This window comes from Chanodichthys erythropterus, chromosome 10 (genome assembly GCF_024489055.1).
Source record: "Chanodichthys erythropterus isolate Z2021 chromosome 10, ASM2448905v1, whole genome shotgun sequence".
Lineage (NCBI taxonomy): Eukaryota > Metazoa > Chordata > Actinopteri > Cypriniformes > Xenocyprididae > Chanodichthys > Chanodichthys erythropterus.
This window is the reverse complement of record NC_090230.1, coordinates 49,176,949-49,198,032: the sequence shown is the minus strand read 5'-3', so window position 1 is coordinate 49,198,032 and position 21,084 is coordinate 49,176,949. Positions and strand designations below refer to the sequence as shown.

General features: G+C 40.3%; 3 protein-coding genes across 6 annotated transcripts; all 3 read left to right on the top strand.

Moving 5' to 3' along the window:
• LOC137029717 (zona pellucida sperm-binding protein 4-like) lies at nt 1–2,192 on the top strand. Of its 2 annotated transcripts, XM_067399378.1 has the most exons (8): nt 1–569; nt 618–855; nt 932–1,119; nt 1,193–1,290; nt 1,360–1,517; nt 1,605–1,797; nt 1,867–2,014; nt 2,097–2,192. In XM_067399378.1, the coding sequence occupies exons 1-8, from the start codon at nt 3–5 to the stop codon at nt 2,175–2,177; spliced, it is 1,671 nt and encodes a 556-aa protein (XP_067255479.1). In that variant the 5' UTR covers nt 1–2; the 3' UTR covers nt 2,178–2,192. The 2 variants fall into 2 exon arrangements, with proteins under 2 accessions (XP_067255479.1, XP_067255478.1); XM_067399377.1 differs by having other exon boundaries at nt 1–855.
• A 7,204-nt stretch (nt 2,193–9,396) lies between these two features.
• Nucleotides 9,397–11,588, top strand: LOC137029716 (zona pellucida sperm-binding protein 4-like). Of its 2 annotated transcripts, XM_067399376.1 has the most exons (8): nt 9,397–9,965; nt 10,014–10,251; nt 10,328–10,515; nt 10,589–10,686; nt 10,756–10,913; nt 11,001–11,193; nt 11,263–11,410; nt 11,493–11,588. In XM_067399376.1, exons 1-8 carry the CDS (start codon nt 9,399–9,401, stop codon nt 11,571–11,573), a joined length of 1,671 nt encoding a protein of 556 aa, XP_067255477.1. In that variant the 5' UTR covers nt 9,397–9,398; the 3' UTR covers nt 11,574–11,588. The 2 variants fall into 2 exon arrangements, with proteins under 2 accessions (XP_067255477.1, XP_067255476.1); XM_067399375.1 differs by having other exon boundaries at nt 9,397–10,251.
• A 7,204-nt stretch (nt 11,589–18,792) lies between these two features.
• LOC137029715 (zona pellucida sperm-binding protein 4-like) lies at nt 18,793–20,984 on the top strand. Of its 2 annotated transcripts, XM_067399373.1 has the most exons (8): nt 18,793–19,361; nt 19,410–19,647; nt 19,724–19,911; nt 19,985–20,082; nt 20,152–20,309; nt 20,397–20,589; nt 20,659–20,806; nt 20,889–20,984. In XM_067399373.1, the coding sequence occupies exons 1-8, from the start codon at nt 18,795–18,797 to the stop codon at nt 20,967–20,969; spliced, it is 1,671 nt and encodes a 556-aa protein (XP_067255474.1). In that variant the 5' UTR covers nt 18,793–18,794; the 3' UTR covers nt 20,970–20,984. The 2 variants fall into 2 exon arrangements, with proteins under 2 accessions (XP_067255474.1, XP_067255473.1); XM_067399372.1 differs by having other exon boundaries at nt 18,793–19,647.
• Nucleotides 20,985–21,084: the final 100 nt, after the last annotated feature.

The following is a 21,084-nucleotide window of genomic DNA, read 5'->3' as shown; positions in this document are numbered from 1 at the left end:
CAATGGCAGGAAGTTGGTGTGTTGTTCAGTCTTTAGCACTTTGTGTGTGGTTTTGTGCTTTCTGTCATGCTGTTCCACAGTTGAGTAATCTGCCCCAGAATCCTCAAGCTCTGATGTTCCAGCAAACTGACCAGCGGTTTCAACAACCAGCTCAACAACAAGTTAGTCGACAGTTTCAACAGGCAGTTCAACAAGCTAGTCAACAGCAAGCTAGCCAGCGGTTTCAACAGGCAGTTCAACAAGCTAATCAACAGCAAGCTAGCCAACGGTTACAACCAGCTCAAGCTAGTCAGCAGTTTCAACAGGCAGTTCAACAACAAGCTAGCCAACGGTTTCAACAGGCAGTTCAACAAGCTAATCAACAGCAAGCTAGCCAACGGTTACAACCAGCTCAAGCTAGTCAGCAGTTTCAACAGGCAGTTCAACAACAAGCTAGCCAACGGTTTCAACAGGCAGTTCAACAAGCTAATCAACAGCAAGCTAGCCAACGGTTACAACCAGCTCAAGCTAGTCAGCAGTCTCCTCAGCGGTTTCAACAGGCAGTTCAAGCTAGCCAACAGTTTCAACAGGCAGTTCAACAAGCTAATCAACAACAAGCTAGCCAACGGTTTCAACAGGCAGTTCAAGCTAGTCAACAAGCTAGCCAACAGTTTCAACAACCAGCTCAACAAGCTAGTCAGCAGTTTTCTCAGCAGTTTCAGCCTAAGCAGCCAGTGGCACAGGCAGAGCCCATTGACAAATGTGCTGTAGCTGATTATGAGCAGATCCAATGTGGACCACCTGGTATCAGTGGTGCTGAGTGTGACGCTATCAACTGCTGCTTTAACGGACAGCAGTGTTACTATGGGAAGGCAGGTAAGAGTGAGTCAATGTAAAGGTGTTCATGTTAACCTGATCCTCAGCATTAATCTGCTCTTGTTCCTTGTTCCAGTGACTGTCCAGTGTATAAGAGATGGTCAGTTTGTGGTAGTGGTGGCTAGAGATGTTACTCTGCCTCGATTGAGCCTGGATTCAGTCCGTCTCTTGGGTGGAAACGATCCACCTTGCAGTCCTGTGGGATCCACACCTTCCTTTGCTATATACCAGTTCCCCGTCACTGCATGTGGCACGAGCATGATGGTGAGTAGCTGCTTGTGGTTTTGTTCTGCGTGGCTTAAAATGGACTGGATGCCAATAGTGTTACTGTTTGCAGGAGGACAGTGGATATGTGGTGTATGAGAACAGGATGACCTCCTCATATGAAGTGGGGATCGGACCACTTGGCTCCATCACACGGGACAGTCATTTTGAGTAAGTGATGTGTGCTTCAGCACTTCTTAATCCATGACAAATGCCACAAGCTCACTGTTTGTTGTCCAGGCTTCTCTTCCAGTGTAGGTACTCTGGTACTTCTGTGGAAGCTCTGGTTGTGGAGGTCAACACCATTCCTCCACCTCCACCAGTAGCTGCTCCTGGACCCCTCAGGGTGGAGCTTAGACTGGCAAATGGTCAGTGTGTCACCAAAGGCTGTGCAGAAGGTGAGTGTCTGTCCCAAGTATGCCTAAAGCCTTTCTAAAACTCCAGGTTGCAGCAGTTTCTGGTTTAACACCAGTGTTCTTCCTCAGGGGACGAGGCGTACACATCCTACTACAGAGATGCTGATTATCCAGTCACAAAAGTCCTGCGGGAGCCTGTGTATGTTGAGGTGCGCATTTTGGAGAGGACCGACCCTAACATTGTCCTGATACTGGGACACTGCTGGGCAACATCAACCCCCAGTCCACTCAGTCTACCCCAGTGGGACCTTCTGGTTGATGGGTGAGTAATGTCAGTCTTTATCCATCTAGTGTGCTGTAAGGCATTTCTGACTGACTCTTTGCTCTTCAGATGCCCTTACCAGGATGACCGTTACCTGACCACATTGGTTCCAGTGACCGGATCATCTGGTCTTCAGTTCCCAACCCACTACAAGCGCTTTGTTGTCAAGATGTTTACATTTGTGGATCCATCATCACTGGCTCCTCTGCAGGAAACCGTATGCTCTGCAGTCTGTCTCAAACCCTTAATCATCCCCTTTATAGTGAATTGTAGGTCTTAACCCTTTCCCCCTCTGTTAGATCTTCATCCACTGCAGTACAGCGGTGTGCCATCCCTCTTCTGGCTCTTGTGAGCAAAGCTGCGCTAGGAAAAGTGAGTGAGTGCTGTAGATTGACTTCAGGAATTGAGAAGTTATTCTCAAATGCGTCATGCTTTTACCATATCTCTTATAGGAAGAGACACGCACGTCAAGACCATCTCTAGTGGGCGAACTGTGGTTTCTAGTGGACAAGTTAACCTGGTCATATGAATTTTGTGGTTTTAATAAAGTTTGTGAAATGCATGCTTGTCTTTGGGTTTTTGACTGGAGTTTGGTCTTTCATGACTTGTATATTGGTCCAACAATGAGGTTATATGGAAAATGGAAACTGCATATTGATACTCATGCCCAAGTCCCTCTAAAGTCAATGTTCACTTGTGGGCCCCCCCAATAATGCAAGTACAACACTAATTGTCCTTTTTATCTCATGAGAATTTCTTATGTAAACTTGCAGTTTCCCTCCTAGGATGCTACCTGGGGCTCTGTTTACACCTGGTACTAAAGTTGATTCAGTCATGAATGGACTATATAAACAGACTGTTTACACAACACCGGTTCCAACTAAACTGAATTTAAGCATTTTGGTCATTTACACTGGGGCCTAAAAATGAATTTTGGAAAACTGGTTTCAAAGTGCAACTTTCTGAAAATTTGTGTAAACTACAAACACATCTGTGAAAATGGTGAAGGCATACATATTACATGTTTAGTCTACAGGAATGCATGTTTGGTGGGAGTGCTCTATAAAATGTTTTGTTTTGCTCTCCTCTGTACTTGTTTGTCATTGCATTTTGCGTCCGGTCAGAGATTACTCTTTTGGTGTAGGCCATCTGCCGGAAACCAGTTATTTTAGATTTAAATATGGATGTTTCTTACAAAAACACATAGATTTGCTTCAGAAGGCCTTTATTAACCCCATGGAGTTGTGTGGATATCTCTTATGGATGTGCTTTTTTGGAGGTAAAACTAGAATCATTCGCCGCTATAGGAGAGGAAGAATTATCTACTTATCAAATCATCAAAATCAACATGTATGTTAGACCCAATGCCGACTAAACTACTGAAAGAAATGCTTCCAGAGGTCGTAGGTCCACTTCTTGATATAATTAATTCATCTTTAACACTAGGATATGTGCCAAAAACTTTTAAGCAGGCTATTATTAAACCTCTTATTAAAAAACCTCAACTAGATCCGAGAGATTTAGTAAATTACAGGCCAATCTCGAATCTACCTTTTCTGTCAAAGATACTAGAAAAGGCAGTTTCAGCACAACTGTACTCCTTTTTAGAAAGAAATAATATCTGTGAGGATTTCCAGTCAGGATTTAGACCATACCATAGTACTGAGACTGCTCTCGTTAGAGTTACAAACGATCTACTCTTATCATCCGATCGTGGCTGTATTTCTCTATTAGTGTTATTAGATCTCAGTGCTGCTTTTGACACTATCGATCACAACATTCTTTTAAAAAGACTTGAAAACTATATTGGCATTAGTGGAATTGCTTTGGCATGGTTCAAATCTTACTTATCTGACCGTTATCAGTCTGTAGTAGTTAATGAAGAGATGTCGTATCGATCACAAGTTCAATATGGAGTACCACAAGGCTCAGTACTAGGACTGTTGCTTTTCACTCTGTACATGCTGTCCTTAGGAGAGATAATTAGGAAGCATGGTGTTAGTTTTCACTGCTACGCTGACGATACTCAGCTCCATATTTCCTCGCGCGCTGACGAAACCTACAAATTCACAAAACTAACAGAATGCATAGCTGACATTAAAAACTGGATGACAAGAAATTTCGTATTATTAAATTCAGAACAAACTGATATCCTAATCTTTGGACCAAAAACTTCTTCACAAAAAAACCTTGAATACTCTCTAACACTTGACGGGTGCTCCATTAAATCTTCGTCCTCAGTTAGGAACCTGGATGTGCTCTTTGATACCAATCTTTCATTTGAAAGTCATGTTTCTAGTATCTGTAAAACCGCTTTCTTCCATCTAAAAAATATATCTAAATTACGACATATGCTCTCAATGACAAATGCGGAACAGTTGGTTCATGCATTCATGACCTCAAGACTAGATTACTGTAACGCTCTACTGGGTGGTTGTTCTGCTCGGCTTTTAAACAGACTACAGTTGGTCAAAAATGCGGCAGCTAGAGTTCTTACTAGAACCACAAAGTATGACCATATTAGCCCAGTTCTGTCAACATTACATTGGCTCCCTATTAAACATCGTATAGATTTTAAAATCTTGCTACTTACTTATAAAGCTCTAAATGGTTTAGCTCCCCAGTATCTAAGTGAGCTCTTGGTGCATTATAGTCATTCACGTCTATTGCGATCTCAGAATTCAGGCCAGTTGATAATACCCAGAATATCAAAATCAACTGAAGGCGGCAGATCCTTTTCCTATTTAGCACCTAAACTCTGGAACAATCTTCCTAGCATTGGAAGCAGACACACTCTGTCAGTTTGAATCTAGACTAAAAACACATCTCTTTGCTCTTGCATACACATAACACATTATCAATACATTAACATTTTTCAAATCCGTTAAAGGATTGTTACGCTGCAATAATTAGGTCGGCCGGAACCGAGAACATTTCCTATAACACTAGATATACCTGTACATCAGAATAAGAATGGCATCTACGCTAATATCAGTCTCTCTGCTTATCCTGAGGTTTGCCGGGTGCTGGATCCAGGCCGTATCCAGATCAGATGGAGAACCTGTGTCTGGACCTGACTACAACGTAGCCCAGGAGACAATGGGCCTACAGATCCAGTTCTGGCTGCATCTATAATTCAGATTTTTAATCTCCGTATCCGCTTACATATATTTATATATAATCTATTTTTAATCTCTATAATAAAAATGTATAATTCAGATTCTGATCTCCATATCCATTTACATATATTATATATATCTTCCAAGGAGTTTTTTCCCTCCTAGGACTTTTTTCCCAGTGCTAGCACGCTGGGGTTTTCTCCTAGGGTTTTTTTTCCACCTCTGAGAGTCAGCCGACATTGGCTTAATGTAGCACCATCTTGTATATGTTACATATTACCACGCTTGCTTGTACAGCTTATTTTTTAACCACTTCTCTTTTTTCTGTGCTTCTAATATGTAAAGCTGCTTTGAAACAATTACCAATTGTAAAAAGCGCTATATAAATAAATTTGACTTGACTTGACTTGACTTCAAAATCAGGAGCACGGTTGAGTACTGTAGCAAATTAGCTCAAAATATGTATAATTACTAGTTATAATTAATATTTGGATCAGTTAATAAAATTAACTTAATGTAATAAAATTAATATTACAATCAATTAACCCGTTGTCCAATGAACACACCGTGTTAATTGTTTATTAATTCTAAGAAATGTTCATTTCCAGGTTATGGGAAATAACAATCTTATTGTACAGTACTACTAAAAGCCTGTAGTCAGGATCGACATGAATAGGGACTCCAGCATATGAGCGCAAAACACAGACAGCTTTACATGTGACATGAACAAGACTTTATTAACTAGACTAAACACTTAAACTAACATTCACACACATATATGCATACAGTTCACCAAGAGAGAGAGAGAGAGAGAGAGAGCTAAAGCAGAGTACAGGAAAGCAAGAAGTTACAGCATTGTTTGACATTCAGCAGATCAACAGCCTTGAGCAAACCATCAGTTTAGTTTTAACAGGCCCTTCTTTAAAAGGGGTAAGGATACTCAATGTTTCCGATAATGAGACTAAGTTTGATACTTGCATGTCTCTCCAAGTTGAATTAAAACTGTCCTGATGCAATTTGTGGAGGCTCCCATTGAATCTTTGCTGATATTGTCTTGATGAAAGAGAACCAGTTGGATTCAGAGGATCTTTGGTGAATGGAAGATCTAGGCTGAGGCCTGGCACAAGCTTGGGGTTCCTTAGAAGCTTCTAGCTTCTTAAAGCATCATCTTGACGTCAGCATTTTTCAGTAAAAAAGAAGAGGAGAAAGAGAGATTTGATCTTGTGATCAGTGAATATAAGGGGTGAAGATGTCACACCCTCTTAAGGTGTCTGAGCCAATAAAGAGTTGCCCCCTCGGAGGGAAGTTTTACGAGTCTTTGTTCTGTAGCAAGATATTAGCATAAGACACTGGATTGGATGAATGAGAAAATAATACTAATACTAATGTGTCACAGAGTTAGTAACATGTAACATAAATTTCCAAATAGGAAACGAAAGTTGGAGTCCGTAGATACCAAACATGCTACCAGTGTGATTTCAGTTTAGAAAGAATTAATACATAGAATAAAGCTTATACAAGGAAATTCATGAGATGGGAAAATTGGATACATGTGTATACATTTCCCAAGTGGTTATATAGAGAATACATAAGATTAAGGGAGTTTATTTGTCCCTCTCAGAAAGAATGAGTCACTAGTCTCCACAGCATTCTTTCTGATCATAAAAATACTATATATCTGTAACAGGACACCTAGTTCTGCCTGTGTGCTAGCTACATTTGGGATGCTGGTTGCAGTTTTAGGGGGATGGGTTCACAGAACTTTGATAAAGTGAGTTCATAGGTAATTCATTAAATATATTGAATAATGGTGTGTGCCTGATTGGTCCAGATGCTACAGTACCATTATAAAGCTTGGAAGAGCCAGGATATTTAATATCACTGATTTTGTGGTCTAAAAGATGGTCATATACACCCAGGGATGTGCACAGACATTTTGGGGGGCAGGGGCTCAAGTGGAAAAAAGGGCACTTCTCATAATTATTTATTTAAAAAATAATGAACCCTTAAATATATTAAGACAACTTTGACTTCCCTTACACTCACACAATTGTTTTATACTCCACAGATTTCTACAAAATAATTAGTTCACACAGAGACCATGGTCTTCTTTAGTATTCACTAGGTTTATCACAAGAGAAGTCAACAGCAACTATTTTCAAGTAGCTATATATATTTAAAATAAATGACTGCACCAATTTTTTTATATTATTGGAATACTTCTTTCATGAAGTGTACAATTTTAAGATTGTGGTCCATTTTTGCTTCCATGTCTTTTACTCTAATGGAAAGAATTTTTAACCCTAACCCTACACATTTACATGGAGTTTGTTTTAAGCCTACTACCCTCCATCTGTTTGCATCTGTAGATTTCTTCTAAATTAACCAAAACAAGCTAATCTGCATATTTAAACACATCAACATTTTTTTTCCTTAACTGTTAATACATTATATATTATAACAAATACCTGCAGAGAGCGCCAAAAGCCTGCTGATTTTTGTTGTTACACAGCACAGCACGATCAAATTCACGATCAAAGCCACCATGATTAAAAATATATTATTAGTTAAATAATAATATTCGGCCACTTCTTTGTGATAGAAATGCTACAGCCACTGTAATTTCTTCAACAAGAATATGTGGACATCAAACATGCAAAGACAGAGCGAGGGTTCAAACTTTTATTGACGTATTATCCTGTGTAAGCTTTGATTTAAGAATAGCATTATGTAATGCTGTATTATGATTTTAAAATAGTTTTAATAAACCATGCATCCTTAGAAAACCGTTTAATAATGTGGTACATGGATGTGCGTCCATGATGCTCATCTTCTGATATTGACAGCCCAACCGATATCTTTACCATGGTTCAAAACGCAATGCATAGCACAATAAAATAATTGAAATTATAATGTGACATAAATTTCATTAGTATCAAATCAGGCAGATGTGTTGATGGTGGTCAAACTATTAATGCAGCGTTAAATGTATAAATAACCCTTAAATAGCCAAAACTTTCAGGTTTGTGAACATAGGCTAGCCTACCTGAAAGAAATGCACGGGATGGATCCATCTAGGGCTTTTTTCTTTTTCGCTTCTCATCGCCAGACAGCAGTTGCATTTTCGTGGGAATAGTTGTCACAAGTTTTCAGCCAGCAGCAAACTCAAGGTGAGGTGGGGCGTGGCGTGCGGGCATGAATGGCGTGTCGTGGAGTGAGGGCATCGGAACTCGACAAAGCCGACCTGATATAGTATTTATTTATTTATTTATTTAATTCAGTAAATATATTTGTTTGACAGGGAAGCTCTGCGCAAACAGGAATATATATTCATTTATTAAAAAAAAAAAAAAAAAGCACCCCAGAAAAAGGGTACTTTCTCTCGAGGAAGAAAAAGGGCAGGTGCTCAAGCCCCTTTTTTGTCTATGTGTGCACGTGCCTGTATACACCTATGGCTTGAGGGTGAGTAAATCATGGGATAATTTTCATTTTTGGGTGAACTATCCCTTTAGTACCAGGGCCCGGTTTTTCAAAAGGTTTAATCCGGATAAAATTGATCCGGATTTAGTAATCCTTTTTTTGCGGTCTGTGATCACGTAATCCAGCTTACTTTTGGAGCCAGTTTTTTAAAGCAACATCAGATTGGATCAATCTGATCCGGATAGGAACTTTTCAGGATCACCAAATCTGGATTAGCAGTGCTCTACGGAGGCCCTAAAGGGACATGTTGATAGAAAGAATATGGGTTTTGAATTAAATATATTTTTGTTGGATATTTACAGCTGTTTAGGGATTGTTTTATGGCACCAAAATTTCTTTTTACTTTAGAGTAGGTTACCGAAAGGCTAAATATATAGACTAATGTCTGCATTCAATTTCTTTAACAGTTAAACTAATCAAGTGCAAGATAAAAATGTGTATGTATATTACATGATAAAAATGTTGTATTTTTTGATTAGTTTTAAAGTTTTACTACATTTTCCTCCTGGAATCCACCTTGAAATCCTACCCCCTGTTGGGATCAGGATAATCCTGTTTTTTTGGATCAAAGTGATGCAAATCCTACAAAAAAGTTCTGAAAAACCCAAACTAAAGGTTTGATCCGGATCAAAACCAAGATTGGATTACGTGATCTAATCCGATTATGTAATCCATTTTTTCTTTTGAAAAACACATTTTCAAGATTTGATCCAATCCGTTATCCAAAATCCTAGTGGATTACTTTTGAAAAACCGGGCCCAGGTGTAAACAGGGCTTGAGCATATGTGGCCATATTTATGTTTGTCCAATAAGGGTGGAAAAAAGGACAATTGAATCTTAAGAACCAATAGAATCATTCAGTTTCATAAACTCCCACTCATGCAAGTCTGGAGAAACATGACAATTAATGAAGTGGGAGGGATTATTGTTAATGAGCCAAAATCTGTAGAGTAGAAAAAGACCAAAGGGCAGCATCTCAACAGTGTAACTAGCTGTTGAACAATGGCAGGAAGTTGGTGTGTTGTTCAGTCTTTAGCACTTTGTGTGTGGTTTTGTGCTTTCTGTCATGCTGTTCCACAGTTGAGTAATCTGCCCCAGAATCCTCAAGCTCTGATGTTCCAGCAAACTGACCAGCGGTTTCAACAACCAGCTCAACAACAAGTTAGTCGACAGTTTCAACAGGCAGTTCAACAAGCTAGTCAACAGCAAGCTAGCCAGCGGTTTCAACAGGCAGTTCAACAAGCTAATCAACAGCAAGCTAGCCAACGGTTACAACCAGCTCAAGCTAGTCAGCAGTTTCAACAGGCAGTTCAACAACAAGCTAGCCAACGGTTTCAACAGGCAGTTCAACAAGCTAATCAACAGCAAGCTAGCCAACGGTTACAACCAGCTCAAGCTAGTCAGCAGTTTCAACAGGCAGTTCAACAACAAGCTAGCCAACGGTTTCAACAGGCAGTTCAACAAGCTAATCAACAGCAAGCTAGCCAACGGTTACAACCAGCTCAAGCTAGTCAGCAGTCTCCTCAGCGGTTTCAACAGGCAGTTCAAGCTAGCCAACAGTTTCAACAGGCAGTTCAACAAGCTAATCAACAACAAGCTAGCCAACGGTTTCAACAGGCAGTTCAAGCTAGTCAACAAGCTAGCCAACAGTTTCAACAACCAGCTCAACAAGCTAGTCAGCAGTTTTCTCAGCAGTTTCAGCCTAAGCAGCCAGTGGCACAGGCAGAGCCCATTGACAAATGTGCTGTAGCTGATTATGAGCAGATCCAATGTGGACCACCTGGTATCAGTGGTGCTGAGTGTGACGCTATCAACTGCTGCTTTAACGGACAGCAGTGTTACTATGGGAAGGCAGGTAAGAGTGAGTCAATGTAAAGGTGTTCATGTTAACCTGATCCTCAGCATTAATCTGCTCTTGTTCCTTGTTCCAGTGACTGTCCAGTGTATAAGAGATGGTCAGTTTGTGGTAGTGGTGGCTAGAGATGTTACTCTGCCTCGATTGAGCCTGGATTCAGTCCGTCTCTTGGGTGGAAACGATCCACCTTGCAGTCCTGTGGGATCCACACCTTCCTTTGCTATATACCAGTTCCCCGTCACTGCATGTGGCACGAGCATGATGGTGAGTAGCTGCTTGTGGTTTTGTTCTGCGTGGCTTAAAATGGACTGGATGCCAATAGTGTTACTGTTTGCAGGAGGACAGTGGATATGTGGTGTATGAGAACAGGATGACCTCCTCATATGAAGTGGGGATCGGACCACTTGGCTCCATCACACGGGACAGTCATTTTGAGTAAGTGATGTGTGCTTCAGCACTTCTTAATCCATGACAAATGCCACAAGCTCACTGTTTGTTGTCCAGGCTTCTCTTCCAGTGTAGGTACTCTGGTACTTCTGTGGAAGCTCTGGTTGTGGAGGTCAACACCATTCCTCCACCTCCACCAGTAGCTGCTCCTGGACCCCTCAGGGTGGAGCTTAGACTGGCAAATGGTCAGTGTGTCACCAAAGGCTGTGCAGAAGGTGAGTGTCTGTCCCAAGTATGCCTAAAGCCTTTCTAAAACTCCAGGTTGCAGCAGTTTCTGGTTTAACACCAGTGTTCTTCCTCAGGGGACGAGGCGTACACATCCTACTACAGAGATGCTGATTATCCAGTCACAAAAGTCCTGCGGGAGCCTGTGTATGTTGAGGTGCGCATTTTGGAGAGGACCGACCCTAACATTGTCCTGATACTGGGACACTGCTGGGCAACATCAACCCCCAGTCCACTCAGTCTACCCCAGTGGGACCTTCTGGTTGATGGGTGAGTAATGTCAGTCTTTATCCATCTAGTGTGCTGTAAGGCATTTCTGACTGACTCTTTGCTCTTCAGATGCCCTTACCAGGATGACCGTTACCTGACCACATTGGTTCCAGTGACCGGATCATCTGGTCTTCAGTTCCCAACCCACTACAAGCGCTTTGTTGTCAAGATGTTTACATTTGTGGATCCATCATCACTGGCTCCTCTGCAGGAAACCGTATGCTCTGCAGTCTGTCTCAAACCCTTAATCATCCCCTTTATAGTGAATTGTAGGTCTTAACCCTTTCCCCCTCTGTTAGATCTTCATCCACTGCAGTACAGCGGTGTGCCATCCCTCTTCTGGCTCTTGTGAGCAAAGCTGCGCTAGGAAAAGTGAGTGAGTGCTGTAGATTGACTTCAGGAATTGAGAAGTTATTCTCAAATGCGTCATGCTTTTACCATATCTCTTATAGGAAGAGACACGCACGTCAAGACCATCTCTAGTGGGCGAACTGTGGTTTCTAGTGGACAAGTTAACCTGGTCATATGAATTTTGTGGTTTTAATAAAGTTTGTGAAATGCATGCTTGTCTTTGGGTTTTTGACTGGAGTTTGGTCTTTCATGACTTGTATATTGGTCCAACAATGAGGTTATATGGAAAATGGAAACTGCATATTGATACTCATGCCCAAGTCCCTCTAAAGTCAATGTTCACTTGTGGGCCCCCCCAATAATGCAAGTACAACACTAATTGTCCTTTTTATCTCATGAGAATTTCTTATGTAAACTTGCAGTTTCCCTCCTAGGATGCTACCTGGGGCTCTGTTTACACCTGGTACTAAAGTTGATTCAGTCATGAATGGACTATATAAACAGACTGTTTACACAACACCGGTTCCAACTAAACTGAATTTAAGCATTTTGGTCATTTACACTGGGGCCTAAAAATGAATTTTGGAAAACTGGTTTCAAAGTGCAACTTTCTGAGAATTTGTGTAAACTACAAACACATCTGTGAAAATGGTGAAGGCATACATATTACATGTTTAGTCTACAGGAATGCATGTTTGGTGGGAGTGCTCTATAAAATGTTTTGTTTTGCTCTCCTCTGTACTTGTTTGTCATTGCATTTTGCGTCCGGTCAGAGATTACTCTTTTGGTGTAGGCCATCTGCCGGAAACCAGTTATTTTAGATTTAAATATGGATGTTTCTTACAAAAACACATAGATTTGCTTCAGAAGGCCTTTATTAACCCCATGGAGTTGTGTGGATATCTCTTATGGATGTGCTTTTTTGGAGGTAAAACTAGAATCATTCGCCGCTATAGGAGAGGAAGAATTATCTACTTATCAAATCATCAAAATCAACATGTATGTTAGACCCAATGCCGACTAAACTACTGAAAGAAATGCTTCCAGAGGTCGTAGGTCCACTTCTTGATATAATTAATTCATCTTTAACACTAGGATATGTGCCAAAAACTTTTAAGCAGGCTATTATTAAACCTCTTATTAAAAAACCTCAACTAGATCCGAGAGATTTAGTAAATTACAGGCCAATCTCGAATCTACCTTTTCTGTCAAAGATACTAGAAAAGGCAGTTTCAGCACAACTGTACTCCTTTTTAGAAAGAAATAATATCTGTGAGGATTTCCAGTCAGGATTTAGACCATACCATAGTACTGAGACTGCTCTCGTTAGAGTTACAAACGATCTACTCTTATCATCCGATCGTGGCTGTATTTCTCTATTAGTGTTATTAGATCTCAGTGCTGCTTTTGACACTATCGATCACAACATTCTTTTAAAAAGACTTGAAAACTATATTGGCATTAGTGGAATTGCTTTGGCATGGTTCAAATCTTACTTATCTGACCGTTATCAGTCTGTAGTAGTTAATGAAGAGATGTCGTATCGATCACAAGTTCAATATGGAGTACCACAAGGCTCAGTACTAGGACTGTTGCTTTTCACTCTGTACATGCTGTCCTTAGGAGAGATAATTAGGAAGCATGGTGTTAGTTTTCACTGCTACGCTGACGATACTCAGCTCCATATTTCCTCGCGCGCTGACGAAACCTACAAATTCACAAAACTAACAGAATGCATAGCTGACATTAAAAACTGGATGACAAGAAATTTCGTATTATTAAATTCAGAACAAACTGATATCCTAATCTTTGGACCAAAAACTTCTTCACAAAAAAACCTTGAATACTCTCTAACACTTGACGGGTGCTCCATTAAATCTTCGTCCTCAGTTAGGAACCTGGATGTGCTCTTTGATACCAATCTTTCATTTGAAAGTCATGTTTCTAGTATCTGTAAAACCGCTTTCTTCCATCTAAAAAATATATCTAAATTACGACATATGCTCTCAATGACAAATGCGGAACAGTTGGTTCATGCATTCATGACCTCAAGACTAGATTACTGTAACGCTCTACTGGGTGGTTGTTCTGCTCGGCTTTTAAACAGACTACAGTTGGTCAAAAATGCGGCAGCTAGAGTTCTTACTAGAACCACAAAGTATGACCATATTAGCCCAGTTCTGTCAACATTACATTGGCTCCCTATTAAACATCGTATAGATTTTAAAATCTTGCTACTTACTTATAAAGCTCTAAATGGTTTAGCTCCCCAGTATCTAAGTGAGCTCTTGGTGCATTATAGTCATTCACGTCTATTGCGATCTCAGAATTCAGGCCAGTTGATAATACCCAGAATATCAAAATCAACTGAAGGCGGCAGATCCTTTTCCTATTTAGCACCTAAACTCTGGAACAATCTTCCTAGCATTGGAAGCAGACACACTCTGTCAGTTTGAATCTAGACTAAAAACACATCTCTTTGCTCTTGCATACACATAACACATTATCAATACATTAACATTTTTCAAATCCGTTAAAGGATTGTTACGCTGCAATAATTAGGTCGGCCGGAACCGAGAACATTTCCTATAACACTAGATATACCTGTACATCAGAATAAGAATGGCATCTACGCTAATATCAGTCTCTCTGCTTATCCTGAGGTTTGCCGGGTGCTGGATCCAGGCCGTATCCAGATCAGATGGAGAACCTGTGTCTGGACCTGACTACAACGTAGCCCAGGAGACAATGGGCCTACAGATCCAGTTCTGGCTGCATCTATAATTCAGATTTTTAATCTCCGTATCCGCTTACATATATTTATATATAATCTATTTTTAATCTCTATAATAAAAATGTATAATTCAGATTCTGATCTCCATATCCATTTACATATATTATATATATCTTCCAAGGAGTTTTTTCCCTCCTAGGACTTTTTTCCCAGTGCTAGCACGCTGGGGTTTTCTCCTAGGGTTTTTTTTCCACCTCTGAGAGTCAGCCGACATTGGCTTAATGTAGCACCATCTTGTATATGTTACATATTACCACGCTTGCTTGTACAGCTTATTTTTTAACCACTTCTCTTTTTTCTGTGCTTCTAATATGTAAAGCTGCTTTGAAACAATTACCAATTGTAAAAAGCGCTATATAAATAAATTTGACTTGACTTGACTTGACTTCAAAATCAGGAGCACGGTTGAGTACTGTAGCAAATTAGCTCAAAATATGTATAATTACTAGTTATAATTAATATTTGGATCAGTTAATAAAATTAACTTAATGTAATAAAATTAATATTACAATCAATTAACCCGTTGTCCAATGAACACACCGTGTTAATTGTTTATTAATTCTAAGAAATGTTCATTTCCAGGTTATGGGAAATAACAATCTTATTGTACAGTACTACTAAAAGCCTGTAGTCAGGATCGACATGAATAGGGACTCCAGCATATGAGCGCAAAACACAGACAGCTTTACATGTGACATGAACAAGACTTTATTAACTAGACTAAACACTTAAACTAACATTCACACACATATATGCATACAGTTCACCAAGAGAGAGAGAGAGAGAGAGAGAGAGCTAAAGCAGAGTACAGGAAAGCAAGAAGTTACAGCATTGTTTGACATTCAGCAGATCAACAGCCTTGAGCAAACCATCAGTTTAGTTTTAACAGGCCCTTCTTTAAAAGGGGTAAGGATACTCAATGTTTCCGATAATGAGACTAAGTTTGATACTTGCATGTCTCTCCAAGTTGAATTAAAACTGTCCTGATGCAATTTGTGGAGGCTCCCATTGAATCTTTGCTGATATTGTCTTGATGAAAGAGAACCAGTTGGATTCAGAGGATCTTTGGTGAATGGAAGATCTAGGCTGAGGCCTGGCACAAGCTTGGGGTTCCTTAGAAGCTTCTAGCTTCTTAAAGCATCATCTTGACGTCAGCATTTTTCAGTAAAAAAGAAGAGGAGAAAGAGAGATTTGATCTTGTGATCAGTGAATATAAGGGGTGAAGATGTCACACCCTCTTAAGGTGTCTGAGCCAATAAAGAGTTGCCCCCTCGGAGGGAAGTTTTACGAGTCTTTGTTCTGTAGCAAGATATTAGCATAAGACACTGGATTGGATGAATGAGAAAATAATACTAATACTAATGTGTCACAGAGTTAGTAACATGTAACATAAATTTCCAAATAGGAAACGAAAGTTGGAGTCCGTAGATACCAAACATGCTACCAGTGTGATTTCAGTTTAGAAAGAATTAATACATAGAATAAAGCTTATACAAGGAAATTCATGAGATGGGAAAATTGGATACATGTGTATACATTTCCCAAGTGGTTATATAGAGAATACATAAGATTAAGGGAGTTTATTTGTCCCTCTCAGAAAGAATGAGTCACTAGTCTCCACAGCATTCTTTCTGATCATAAAAATACTATATATCTGTAACAGGACACCTAGTTCTGCCTGTGTGCTAGCTACATTTGGGATGCTGGTTGCAGTTTTAGGGGGATGGGTTCACAGAACTTTGATAAAGTGAGTTCATAGGTAATTCATTAAATATATTGAATAATGGTGTGTGCCTGATTGGTCCAGATGCTACAGTACCATTATAAAGCTTGGAAGAGCCAGGATATTTAATATCACTGATTTTGTGGTCTAAAAGATGGTCATATACACCCAGGGATGTGCACAGACATTTTGGGGGGCAGGGGCTCAAGTGGAAAAAAGGGCACTTCTCATAATTATTTATTTAAAAAATAATGAACCCTTAAATATATTAAGACAACTTTGACTTCCCTTACACTCACACAATTGTTTTATACTCCACAGATTTCTACAAAATAATTAGTTCACACAGAGACCATGGTCTTCTTTAGTATTCACTAGGTTTATCACAAGAGAAGTCAACAGCAACTATTTTCAAGTAGCTATATATATTTAAAATAAATGACTGCACCAATTTTTTTATATTATTGGAATACTTCTTTCATGAAGTGTACAATTTTAAGATTGTGGTCCATTTTTGCTTCCATGTCTTTTACTCTAATGGAAAGAATTTTTAACCCTAACCCTACACATTTACATGGAGTTTGTTTTAAGCCTACTACCCTCCATCTGTTTGCATCTGTAGATTTCTTCTAAATTAACCAAAACAAGCTAATCTGCATATTTAAACACATCAACATTTTTTTTCCTTAACTGTTAATACATTATATATTATAACAAATACCTGCAGAGAGCGCCAAAAGCCTGCTGATTTTTGTTGTTACACAGCACAGCACGATCAAATTCACGATCAAAGCCACCATGATTAAAAATATATTATTAGTTAAATAATAATATTCGGCCACTTCTTTGTGATAGAAATGCTACAGCCACTGTAATTTCTTCAACAAGAATATGTGGACATCAAACATGCAAAGACAGAGCGAGGGTTCAAACTTTTATTGACGTATTATCCTGTGTAAGCTTTGATTTAAGAATAGCATTATGTAATGCTGTATTATGATTTTAAAATAGTTTTAATAAACCATGCATCCTTAGAAAACCGTTTAATAATGTGGTACATGGATGTGCGTCCATGATGCTCATCTTCTGATATTGACAGCCCAACCGATATCTTTACCATGGTTCAAAACGCAATGCATAGCACAATAAAATAATTGAAATTATAATGTGACATAAATTTCATTAGTATCAAATCAGGCAGATGTGTTGATGGTGGTCAAACTATTAATGCAGCGTTAAATGTATAAATAACCCTTAAATAGCCAAAACTTTCAGGTTTGTGAACATAGGCTAGCCTACCTGAAAGAAATGCACGGGATGGATCCATCTAGGGCTTTTTTCTTTTTCGCTTCTCATCGCCAGACAGCAGTTGCATTTTCGTGGGAATAGTTGTCACAAGTTTTCAGCCAGCAGCAAACTCAAGGTGAGGTGGGGCGTGGCGTGCGGGCATGAATGGCGTGTCGTGGAGTGAGGGCATCGGAACTCGACAAAGCCGACCTGATATAGTATTTATTTATTTATTTATTTAATTCAGTAAATATATTTGTTTGACAGGGAAGCTCTGCGCAAACAGGAATATATATTCATTTATTAAAAAAAAAAAAAAAGCACCCCAGAAAAAGGGTACTTTCTCTCGAGGAAGAAAAAGGGCAGGTGCTCAAGCCCCTTTTTTGTCTATGTGTGCACGTGCCTGTATACACCTATGGCTTGAGGGTGAGTAAATCATGGGATAATTTTCATTTTTGGGTGAACTATCCCTTTAGTACCAGGGCCCGGTTTTTCAAAAGGTTTAATCCGGATAAAATTGATCCGGATTTAGTAATCCTTTTTTTGCGGTCTGTGATCACGTAATCCAGCTTACTTTTGGAGCCAGTTTTTTAAAGCAACATCAGATTGGATCAATCTGATCCGGATAGGAACTTTTCAGGATCACCAAATCTGGATTAGCAGTGCTCTACGGAGGCCCTAAAGGGACATGTTGATAGAAAGAATATGGGTTTTGAATTAAATATATTTTTGTTGGATATTTACAGCTGTTTAGGGATTGTTTTATGGCACCAAAATTTCTTTTTACTTTAGAGTAGGTTACCGAAAGGCTAAATATATAGACTAATGTCTGCATTCAATTTCTTTAACAGTTAAACTAATCAAGTGCAAGATAAAAATGTGTATGTATATTACATGATAAAAATGTTGTATTTTTTGATTAGTTTTAAAGTTTTACTACATTTTCCTCCTGGAATCCACCTTGAAATCCTACCCCCTGTTGGGATCAGGATAATCCTGTTTTTTTGGATCAAAGTGATGCAAATCCTACAAAAAAGTTCTGAAAAACCCAAACTAAAGGTTTGATCCGGATCAAAACCAAGATTGGATTACGTGATCTAATCCGATTATGTAATCCATTTTTTCTTTTGAAAAACACATTTTCAAGATTTGATCCAATCCGTTATCCAAAATCCTAGTGGATTACTTTTGAAAAACCGGGCCCAGGTGTAAACAGGGCTTGAGCATATGTGGCCATATTTATGTTTGTCCAATAAGGGTGGAAAAAAGGACAATTGAATCTTAAGAACCAATAGAATCATTCAGTTTCATAAACTCCCACTCATGCAAGTCTGGAGAAACATGACAATTAATGAAGTGGGAGGGATTATTGTTAATGAGCCAAAATCTGTAGAGTAGAAAAAGACCAAAGGGCAGCATCTCAACAGTGTAACTAGCTGTTGAACAATGGCAGGAAGTTGGTGTGTTGTTCAGTCTTTAGCACTTTGTGTGTGGTTTTGTGCTTTCTGTCATGCTGTTCCACAGTTGAGTAATCTGCCCCAGAATCCTCAAGCTCTGATGTTCCAGCAAACTGACCAGCGGTTTCAACAACCAGCTCAACAACAAGTTAGTCGACAGTTTCAACAGGCAGTTCAACAAGCTAGTCAACAGCAAGCTAGCCAGCGGTTTCAACAGGCAGTTCAACAAGCTAATCAACAGCAAGCTAGCCAACGGTTACAACCAGCTCAAGCTAGTCAGCAGTTTCAACAGGCAGTTCAACAACAAGCTAGCCAACGGTTTCAACAGGCAGTTCAACAAGCTAATCAACAGCAAGCTAGCCAACGGTTACAACCAGCTCAAGCTAGTCAGCAGTTTCAACAGGCAGTTCAACAACAAGCTAGCCAACGGTTTCAACAGGCAGTTCAACAAGCTAATCAACAGCAAGCTAGCCAACGGTTACAACCAGCTCAAGCTAGTCAGCAGTCTCCTCAGCGGTTTCAACAGGCAGTTCAAGCTAGCCAACAGTTTCAACAGGCAGTTCAACAAGCTAATCAACAACAAGCTAGCCAACGGTTTCAACAGGCAGTTCAAGCTAGTCAACAAGCTAGCCAACAGTTTCAACAACCAGCTCAACAAGCTAGTCAGCAGTTTTCTCAGCAGTTTCAGCCTAAGCAGCCAGTGGCACAGGCAGAGCCCATTGACAAATGTGCTGTAGCTGATTATGAGCAGATCCAATGTGGACCACCTGGTATCAGTGGTGCTGAGTGTGACGCTATCAACTGCTGCTTTAACGGACAGCAGTGTTACTATGGGAAGGCAGGTAAGAGTGAGTCAATGTAAAGGTGTTCATGTTAACCTGATCCTCAGCATTAATCTGCTCTTGTTCCTTGTTCCAGTGACTGTCCAGTGTATAAGAGATGGTCAGTTTGTGGTAGTGGTGGCTAGAGATGTTACTCTGCCTCGATTGAGCCTGGATTCAGTCCGTCTCTTGGGTGGAAACGATCCACCTTGCAGTCCTGTGGGATCCACACCTTCCTTTGCTATATACCAGTTCCCCGTCACTGCATGTGGCACGAGCATGATGGTGAGTAGCTGCTTGTGGTTTTGTTCTGCGTGGCTTAAAATGGACTGGATGCCAATAGTGTTACTGTTTGCAGGAGGACAGTGGATATGTGGTGTATGAGAACAGGATGACCTCCTCATATGAAGTGGGGATCGGACCACTTGGCTCCATCACACGGGACAGTCATTTTGAGTAAGTGATGTGTGCTTCAGCACTTCTTAATCCATGACAAATGCCACAAGCTCACTGTTTGTTGTCCAGGCTTCTCTTCCAGTGTAGGTACTCTGGTACTTCTGTGGAAGCTCTGGTTGTGGAGGTCAACACCATTCCTCCACCTCCACCAGTAGCTGCTCCTGGACCCCTCAGGGTGGAGCTTAGACTGGCAAATGGTCAGTGTGTCACCAAAGGCTGTGCAGAAGGTGAGTGTCTGTCCCAAGTATGCCTAAAGCCTTTCTAAAACTCCAGGTTGCAGCAGTTTCTGGTTTAACACCAGTGTTCTTCCTCAGGGGACGAGGCGTACACATCCTACTACAGAGATGCTGATTATCCAGTCACAAAAGTCCTGCGGGAGCCTGTGTATGTTGAGGTGCGCATTTTGGAGAGGACCGACCCTAACATTGTCCTGATACTGGGACACTGCTGGGCAACATCAACCCCCAGTCCACTCAGTCTACCCCAGTGGGACCTTCTGGTTGATGGGTGAGTAATGTCAGTCTTTATCCATCTAGTGTGCTGTAAGGCATTTCTGACTGACTCTTTGCTCTTCAGATGCCCTTACCAGGATGACCGTTACCTGACCACATTGGTTCCAGTGACCGGATCATCTGGTCTTCAGTTCCCAACCCACTACAAGCGCTTTGTTGTCAAGATGTTTACATTTGTGGATCCATCATCACTGGCTCCTCTGCAGGAAACCGTATGCTCTGCAGTCTGTCTCAAACCCTTAATCATCCCCTTTATAGTGAATTGTAGGTCTTAACCCTTTCCCCCTCTGTTAGATCTTCATCCACTGCAGTACAGCGGTGTGCCATCCCTCTTCTGGCTCTTGTGAGCAAAGCTGCGCTAGGAAAAGTGAGTGAGTGCTGTAGATTGACTTCAGGAATTGAGAAGTTATTCTCAAATGCGTCATGCTTTTACCATATCTCTTATAGGAAGAGACACGCACGTCAAGACCATCTCTAGTGGGCGAACTGT

Bases quoted from the DNA above. Each gene is read 5' to 3' on its own strand.
- LOC137029716 (XM_067399375.1), top strand. From the start codon at position 9,399: ATGGCAGGAAGTTGGTGTGTTGTTCAGTCTTTAGCACTTTGTGTGTGG. The intron at 10,516-10,588 runs GTGAGTAGCTGC...TACTGTTTGCAG, and splicing joins CATGTGGCACGAGCATGATG to GAGGACAGTGGATATGTGGT. The intron at 10,687-10,755 runs GTAAGTGATGTG...TTTGTTGTCCAG, and splicing joins ACACGGGACAGTCATTTTGA to GCTTCTCTTCCAGTGTAGGT.
- LOC137029717 (XM_067399377.1), top strand. From the start codon at position 3: ATGGCAGGAAGTTGGTGTGTTGTTCAGTCTTTAGCACTTTGTGTGTGG. The intron at 1,291-1,359 runs GTAAGTGATGTG...TTTGTTGTCCAG, and splicing joins ACACGGGACAGTCATTTTGA to GCTTCTCTTCCAGTGTAGGT. The intron at 1,518-1,604 runs GTGAGTGTCTGT...GTTCTTCCTCAG, and splicing joins CACCAAAGGCTGTGCAGAAG to GGGACGAGGCGTACACATCC.
- LOC137029715 (XM_067399372.1), top strand. From the start codon at position 18,795: ATGGCAGGAAGTTGGTGTGTTGTTCAGTCTTTAGCACTTTGTGTGTGG. The intron at 19,912-19,984 runs GTGAGTAGCTGC...TACTGTTTGCAG, and splicing joins CATGTGGCACGAGCATGATG to GAGGACAGTGGATATGTGGT. The intron at 20,083-20,151 runs GTAAGTGATGTG...TTTGTTGTCCAG, and splicing joins ACACGGGACAGTCATTTTGA to GCTTCTCTTCCAGTGTAGGT.